The sequence below is a fragment of the Aplidium turbinatum genome, chromosome 11, assembly GCF_918807975.1.
Source record: "Aplidium turbinatum chromosome 11, kaAplTurb1.1, whole genome shotgun sequence".
Taxonomy (NCBI): domain Eukaryota; kingdom Metazoa; phylum Chordata; class Ascidiacea; order Aplousobranchia; family Polyclinidae; genus Aplidium; species Aplidium turbinatum.
This window is the reverse complement of record NC_137482.1, coordinates 16,556,111-16,564,986: the sequence shown is the minus strand read 5'-3', so window position 1 is coordinate 16,564,986 and position 8,876 is coordinate 16,556,111. Positions and strand designations below refer to the sequence as shown.

The 8,876-nt window shown below is 38.6% G+C and overlaps 1 protein-coding gene across 1 annotated transcript; it reads left to right on the top strand.

Moving 5' to 3' along the window:
• Window positions 1-8,370, top strand: LOC145779369 (pirin-like). Its single transcript, XM_082590945.1, has 8 exons — window positions 1-143; window positions 3,073-3,208; window positions 4,175-4,303; window positions 5,441-5,550; window positions 5,813-5,896; window positions 6,600-6,740; window positions 7,304-7,430; window positions 7,828-8,370. Exons 1-8 carry the CDS (start codon window positions 126-128, stop codon window positions 7,938-7,940), a joined length of 858 nt encoding a protein of 285 aa, XP_082447071.1. The 5' UTR covers window positions 1-125; the 3' UTR covers window positions 7,941-8,370.
• The last annotated feature ends 506 nt before the right edge of the window (window positions 8,371-8,876 follow it).

Here is an 8,876-nt window from a genome sequence, read left to right as displayed (position 1 = left end):
TGGTTAAGATTCGGTTACTGTTAATTGTTCTTTTTACACAAACTGTTGAGTTGCAACTGCATTCCCATTCCAAAAAGTCTTTACAGCAACAATTTTCATCTGCTTTGGACACTGAGTCCTTTAAAATGACAGCAAGTCGAAAAGTAAGTACAGTAGGCTACCTTCATAAATGTCCCTTGTATCAATAACATGTAAAATAGGGTGTACCTTAGCTACATAGGCAAAAAAAATTTTTGGAAAGTTGAAGCTCTCACCTCTTACATTTGTGCCATTTTACCTAAAAACAAATCCTATAAAGTTTCAGACAAATCGAACAAGGTTTAGAGGTCAACCTCTGAGTTTGAAGTTTCACCAATATTACCATTGAGTAGCCTAAATATTTGCAATTAACACAATAGGTTTACACATATCTTGAATTCTACTTCTACTCATTGATCACTGCAAGGTTTTGCAACTTGGCCTGTGCTGACTTGCAACTGGGGCAGACATTCCAACTTTCTGGATCCAGGTCTTCTGTGAAATCAGTCTCAATCTTTAATTTGATAAAAAGGCTTCTGGTGTTGGAAGTCACAAAGGATTCCAAACTACCCGAAGATGTAACACCACCTTTGGCGGCTTCAAAATATAATCACTACCTTCCTCCTGAAGACGCAGAACCATCTCTTTCTTGGTTGAGTATGGGACAGAGGGGTCAAAAAATGCCAGACCCACCAACTCTTCTGACAGGTACCAGGTATGGTTTGCCATCTTCTTGCTTTTAGCACACTCGGCGATTTCCTTGTGGTGTGGGTAATTAAAAAGTTCACTCAAATGTTGGAGATCATTCCATGGAGCAGCTACCAGGGCAGTGTTCCAAGCTTTGAGATGAACCAGGACAGCAAAAAGAGCTAAGTCACGAGTGTCTTGAAGCTCCTTGTTGGTCAACTGGAATGGAGCGCGAAATAACCAGAAGTTTATCACATTGATGACTTTTGCCATCCACCTGGTATAGTGCATTGCCCCGGGGCCATGAAATGAACCCCCTCAGCCTGAAGATTCGCCAAGAAAAATGATGGCAAGCTTAAGGACTTCACGGTAAGCATCTCGAGGCTGCGCTGACATGAGATGAGATTTTGCAAATGTAAGAAGCTGTGCTTTCTCTGAGGAGACTGCATTAGCCATAAATTCATCTGTATCAGCTGCTTGAACATTTTTCTTGTCAATATATTCCCACTGCTTATGAAACCTTTGGAAAAGTAAAACTGATGGACCATAAGAAGCCCTAAATGTCTTCTCAAAGGCACTATCAATGACCAATTCAAAAACATGGTGCCGACAAGCAAGAAACAGCAGATCCCGATCCAACTTCTGTTCCAGGAGAACACATGCACCAGCACGATTCCCAGTGTTGTATGCAGTGGTATCAAAGCATAGACCCTGGACACGGTCACAGATACCCCAGTCATTAAGACAAGACAATACAGCTGAAGCTTGTGCTTCTCCTGTTCCTGACCCCATCTTTGGGACACCAAGGAGCTGAATCTCTCCTCCACTAGAAACAAGAACTGGGAGGCGGTCAACATACTCGTTTGTCGTTAGATCTTTCATTAACTTTCCATCACAGTGGACAATAAGTGCCTCATCTCCCTTAAACTCTTTCTGTAAACAATGTACCACCTGTGCACGATGTTCTTCTCGCCTGCGATGAATTGGCATGTGGTTGATATTAAACTCTGCAACATTATTCATTATTAGGGGTACATTCCTGCTATCGCCCCACCACCCATTACTCCTATACCTCAATAAATCTTCTTTAATTGTTCTAACGTTTTTTTTACATATCTGCTCCTTAACCCTATGTAGGAGGTTCGAGCCGGAGTAGTCAAGAAGCAAATGTGGTGGGGTGCTAACAGGAAAGTAGGCTACCTAAATAGGTTTATAGTTTTAAAAAATATTCTTTGCAAAGAATTTTGTGCATATTAATTCATAATTGTATTTTCATAATTTACTTTGTATGGTACTCTCCATCCATGACATTAGTATAAAAATTGAAAGTTCCAGGTTGACCTCTAAATATCAATGGATCTGTCTCAAATTTAAAAGACATTGTTTTTAGGTGAAATGGCACAAATGTAGGGGGTGAGAGCATAAATTATTCAACTTTTTTTTTTAAGGTACACCCTAATGTAAAATTGTGAATGTGGATGGTTTTTGCCATTTTTCTGTACAATTGTTATGTAAATATTATCGCTATCCAAGAAACCGTTACAACATTTTACACCCTGAAGTGGCCATCTCTGGGATCATCTGAAAGTTCAGGCAGACTTAATGAAGAACAGCTGTACAATATTGCTGACACAACAGGTGTTCATGATTTTATTTTGGGGTGAGACAGGTCGCAAAGGTTTTTTGGACAGTGGTGATTTGATCAGCTAGAATCTGTTCTGGTTGGCAGGCATTGTGCAATCTTTTTGTAGTTTTAACAAGAATCTCAAGTCATGTTGATAAAAAACAGCACTTGCTAAATTAGTTTAATTCAATTTGACAAAAGAGTTTTGTAGTGCCATGGAAGAATCACACTTAATCTACCAAAATTTGAATAATATGGTTTTTGTTTTTATGTGTTTTTATTATTTAAATTTTATTATTTTATTATTTAAATTGGTTTTTGTTTTTATGTGTTTTTGTTTTTATGTGTTTTATGTGTTTTTATTATTTAAATGCAGCAAAAGCTTTTATGATGTGTTGTGTGTCGACTGAACAGTGAGTGTAGCGATATGTTGCTTGATGGACTACCGTATGTTTCACAATTATTGAGAACGTGTGACACTGTGACTAGGCCTATGTCTATGCAAGATAGTTGATGATATTCTTGATATAAGGGACAAACAAGGGTATTCTTGACATAAGGGAGGGGGCGTTAATTTTAATTTCAGCTTAGGCACTGATTTTAGGATATGACACTATATCCTAAGACCTCTGGTACTTGTCCAAATGTCCAACCCCCCCTCTTACCCTGAAAATTGTCTTATATTGCATGGACATCATTTTTTGTTTATGGCATTTAAAATTCAACTAGGCTATTGTTTGCAGATCAAAACCAAAGTCCTAAGTGTTGAAATGAGCGAAGGAAGAGGTGCAAGAGTCAGAAGATCCGTGGGTCGTCCGGAACTCCGCAATCTTGACCCATTTCTCATGCTAGATGAGGCGAAAGTGCGTAAACCAGCAGGTGGGTTTCTAATTCTAGGGGTTGAAATTATGCATTCTTGGTTTTACTGTGGCATTGAAGAACCTTTTAATATGTTCAATTTCATAAACATGCGGTTGATATCATTGGATATAGTTTAAAGTCTGCTGTATATATGGTACGTTATACAGTTAACTCAACGTACTTTCACGGGTATTAAACATACTTCAATGTTTGAGGTAAATGACTCGGCTACACGTCTTGCAATACTGTGGAGCATTTTTTTTAACATGTGTCGCTGACAACGGCACTTAGACATAGCTAAAGGTGGACACAGAAGTTAGCTCTAGGCACTTGAGCTCTAGCAGCCTTTACCAGCTCTAGCCTTTACCAGCTGAAGATTCGCCTTATACGATAATAACATAACATCCTCACTCATACTTATTCAAATCAACATCTTCCTTCTTTACAAGACAATTGTGCAATAAATTCACTTTGTGTTCATAGTATTTTCAACAAAAGATTGCCATCAGGCAGGCGCTGTTGACGCTATATTTACAACTTGGTAAAACAGTTTGCAGCTTAATGGAGGCTTAAGTTTTTGCTGAATCATTGTTCGAGTGGTCATTGCACAAGAAGAAAATTAGTCCTTGTTTACATCGATTCAACGTCTGCAGAATGTAAAAATGATCTGCTGAATGGTTGTGATTTCATTTAACCGATTGCGTACTTCATTTTCCAGTTCGTTTCGGTTTCTACTTGCAACATTTTGTCATTATTGCATCATTATTTTTCAGCAATCGTAGCATCACGGTGAATTAGTAGTCTGGTGACCTTTCAGTCTTTCGCTGTCATCCTTGCGGTGCAAACTATTTGCTCTTTGTGTTTGTGCACTTTTTTCTCCCCAAGAAAAACAAACAAACTGAACTGTGAATGCGTTGTAGTGCCAGAACTGTCTCAACATCATGGTCACTATGTCAAATTCAACAACCTGATTGCTGCATTTAGGTTTTCCTGATCATCCGCACAGAGGATTTGAAACAGTTTCTTACATTCTGGGTGGGGCGATTGAACATGAAGATTTTTGCGGTCACAGGGGTGTGCTGAAACCTGGTGATCTGCAATGGATGACCGCAGGTGAGGTTTTCCATGCTTGTAGGCTCACATCAATGAATTTCACGTCTACCATATGCCGCAGCAATTTAAATGGAATGTTTTTGATTGAGCTCCGATATATATAATCGTTTTAAACACGGCATTACTTACCATACACTTGAAGTGTTGCTGATCGATGGAGATTTTCTATTCAGTTTTGGTTTAGCGCAATTGTTGCCAATGTTACTTGTTACAGTTTTTGGTTGTAAATCAACTTGTTGGTACTTCGACTTGTGTGACGTCAGTTACTTTGTGCCATTATAAATTTAATTTACTGTAACAATGCAATATATAACATACGAAGTTGTAATATAACGATATACGAACTTGTTTAAAAAAATTAGCCTGAATGCGTGACAACAAAATTATCGTACAAAGAATTTAAATCTTTAAAAGTTTTAAAAATTGTAACCTCTGCTGATGCTTTATGACTTGCAGTTTTATACTTGCTGAGTCATTATTAGACGACATTGTCAGTATTTTCGTGCGCTTTGATTTATAAATATAATACCTAAACGAGTTTTTTTGCTAATCAAGCATTAGTGGAAAAATGTGTGACCAAATATCAGTTGGTATACAGCCATAGTAATTGACTCAGGACTGTTTTTTCCTCTTTTTTTGAAGATATTGCTGTATCATTCAATCCTGAACCGACTTCTATTATGGTAGTCTTGTTGTTTAATCATGTTAGTTCATAGGCTTTAATAAGAGCACTTTAAAGAGATTACACATTATACAGCACACTGCATTACGTCAGATGCATTGGTTTACTTCGCCCTGATCATTAAGCTTTGTAAGGCAATAGACATCACTCCTAGGAAACGGACGAAGATTCATACACTATTCAAGCATACTGTGAAGTCACAGAGAGAGATCATTACAATTGTTAGTGTCAGTCAGCGCTCAGTCTCACGGATTATTAAACAAGGAGTTACAGTTATTAAACAAAGGTGGTCACAGTTTGTATTAAAATGTGAAAAGATAATAAAAAGTTATGCAAATAAACGATTATATTTTTGTGAAAATGATATTGTTATTATTTAACATGTTTAAGTCAATTAATATGCACATTGCACAAGGGTGTACAAAGATATCCAAAACAATGTTGAATTGTAATAGGGAGAGGAATTCTTCATTCGGAAATGCCACATGGCGATGATGAGAGCTGGGCGTTGCAATTGTGGGTTAACTTGAAGAAGGATGAGAAAATGTGCGAGCCTGCCTACCAGGTTAATATATGTACCTTGATAGCAAAGTTTGCTTCTTTTACACCATTCCAACGTTGTTAGGCAACGAAACGGTTTAAAAACTGCAACTTTGCTTTTTAGCTTAATTTACACAGGGTGTTTAACTGTTTATTGTGATAGAATTTCTTAAGATGCTGTTGGCTGCAACATGAGTCTTGAGTTGGTAATGGATCATAAAATGTTCATATTTTCTTTCAGCGCTAAACCGGCTTATTCTTCCATGCATTATGCTTGTTTTGTGTAGGAATTACTCAGCAAAGACATTCCAAAGCCAAGCAAAAACGGTGTGACAGTGTCCGTGATATCTGGCGAATCTCTAGGCGTGAAGGTAAGTTTTTTCACAGTCTGTTGCAATAATTTGATCTTTTTTTTGTAATAATGTCATTACTGGAGCCTCCTTTGCACTAATGACCCTCTTTATGTCAGGTTGAAAAAGTATAGTTAAAAGTGAAGGTACACTACATACCTTGCCTGAAGGTCTCCCAGTAGTGGAGTTGCAAATATGAAACATTCAATTTTTACCGAATACAAAGTTAATCTTTTGCTTTCCATAATGTAGTGCACTAACTGCATCAAATTACGAAAAAAATGATCGATTTGTCGTGAACCCGCGACATTTGACAAGGCCTATACAATTTTGGTAGATAGGTGATTTTTTAACCATACACAAATAAAACCTAATGACCACACGGCATTTAACATAATAACATGAAAATAAACTAAAAATTACAAACGTTTTCGGCCATAGTCATGTTAGCCCTTTTCAAGTTACAACCAACTGACTGATGTTCTTCACACAAAAATTGAAAAAAGAAACGCATAAGAATGAAACGGCAAGGCAGAGGAGAGGCAAAATCACATGACGCTTTGTTGTCTCAGAGAGAAAAAAAACACAAATCAATGACGCAAAATTACGTGAAGACATTTAGCAGATAGGAGGCGCCTGCGGCAAACATATATTCCTTGAAAATGATATCTCTGTAATGTTGCGCAACACATTGACTTTGTATATCGACCGAATTGTTTTTCAGTCAAAGGTTTACACCCGAACTCCAACCATGTTCTTGGACTTCACATTGGAACAAGGTTCAAAGCATACACAACCCGTTCCTGAGGGATGGACCGCGTTTGCGTACATATTGCAGGGTACAGCGTGTCTGGGTGGGGAAGAGGTGAGCATGGAAGAGAGACTTTTGTATTTTAAACGACGTTATTCACACTTGGCCACTCCCGACCATTTTAATTATTCGGGATCGTTTTTGATACGTGTTGCAATAAATGTAATTAACCAAGCTCCCGATTGGCAAAGTGTCACAAATTTCAGGTTTGGCTAACGTTTGAGAACTGCGCTTGTTGAATTTCACAGAGGTAGCTCTATAAATGTTGGGCTAAACGATTAGCGGTCAAAGGCTACAGTACATCGTCATTTAAGACAAGCCTTGCATCGCGGATCGCGCAATGGCATTGTATCGTGTAGAACTTTGTCGATGACCATCCGTTGCCTTGACCATTGTATTGTCCTCTTGCAAGTATGCTAGAAGTGGATACGAAAGTGGGCTGTTACTTATTCGAAATCTTCACATCATCAAGAAAGCAGCTGACGTGATGACCATAACAATCATTCCTGTAAAATCGATGCCTTGTTCTGTTTCTTTCGATCTCGTGTTGTCATAATGTAGGAAATTAACAACGATCTTTCCTGTAGCAAATTTAAATTCCTTCTCGAACCTTCCAGGTGTCAGCTCATCACGTCGTTGTCTTCGGTGACGGTGACTCGGTGGTTGCGGAGAACAAATCAAACGCAACTTGTCGGTTTGTCCTCGTCGCTGGTGAACCGATTCGAGAGCCGATAGTTCAGCACGGTGAGGGGAAACGTTAAGCGCGAATGTTATTCTAGACGGTACCAGACATAAGTGAAAACTGTACACGAGTTTCTCCATTTTCTTTGTTCTGTAGTTGTTTGTTGAATGGTAGTTAAGTGCAGTACAATGTGAATATTTGCTATTCGATAATCGGATTTGCTAGCATGAAGGCTACACCGATATGATTAGCGAATCACGATGCTCACTGTTCTGGTGAGTATGCTCAGACCAATGCTGATTGCCAGGAAGAAATTCACTTTCTGCTAATGGTTCATACAGTACAGTCAAGTTTTGAAAATACGAAGTTTGTACAATTGTACTACTTAATGCATGACTTACGTCTGCCCACACAATGGGCGGCCGTATTGCAGCAACGTGAGCCAACTGCTATTTTCAGGTCCGTTTGTGATGAACACGCAAGAAGAGATCGAGATGACATTTCGCGACTTTCAAATGGGCAAGAATGGATTTGAGAGGGCGCCAGGATGGAAGAGTTCGGCAAGGCGCTGACCTGATCAATTTTATTTGAATGCCACTAGATTTTTTCGACATCTTCAAGTTGTGTGAACCCCTTACGATATGTAAAACTTTACAACCAGTATTTTCTTCTTTTATGCAGCATATTGTTGTTTTCATCAGTCCACCGTTTACAAACGATAAACTTATGCGAAAAATGCTGATTTGCTGGCTGGTGTACAATATTCTTTTCCGGACGCGCTTGTTCTCGTTTATGTTCATATGGGCAATATCACTTTGTTCATTTGTGATCACCTAACTTCCTTTCAAAGCTAAAACTGGGACAATTTTTTCTGTATTTATGCAAACCCGCATGGTTAGCTCTTAATATACTGTATATTTTGTAGAAATATTTTATTACATATTGTTGTCAGAGATTAAGCTTTGTTGTGTATCGCCATGCAATTAAAGTACAAGTTTTCGATTTTGTTGAATGTGGTCAGTTTTTACATCGGAGAAGTGTTCAGTTTGTTTTTATTTCTGACCATCACAAAGAAAAACAATACATGCCCAACATAGTGAAGGTCTAGAAAAAGGTAGAAGCGACAAAACGCGGTTGTTATCACTTGCTTGATACCAAAGCAGGATAATCAGTTTAAAACATGGCGCTTAGTTACTGTTGTTGTATTTTATTTTACTGCAGTTAAAGGCTGTTGGAACGACGTGCCATTTCATTATAAGCGTGGATGGCCTGGACACCGTCCACAAGCCTTCAAAACTGAAGGCTGTAGCCGATTGCAGATTAACATGAAGGCCTACTTATAGCCTTTGGGAACGTTCAAATATTACGTAACGCCTTCGAGGGGGAGGGGGGGTTTATGCAAAGCGTTACGTTAGCGTCACATCGGGGGGAAGGGGGTTCAAGCAAAACGTTACGTAACGCTTTCGAGTACGGAATGGTAGTTTTTTGTGCTGAATTCGTAGTGAAAA

Coding starts and splice junctions, on each gene's coding strand:
- LOC145779369 (XM_082590945.1), top strand. Junction 3,209..4,174: donor GAAAGTGCGTAAACCAGCAG/GTGGGTTTCTAA, acceptor TGCTGCATTTAG/GTTTTCCTGATCATCCGCAC. Junction 7,431..7,827: donor AGAGCCGATAGTTCAGCACG/GTGAGGGGAAAC, acceptor TGCTATTTTCAG/GTCCGTTTGTGATGAACACG.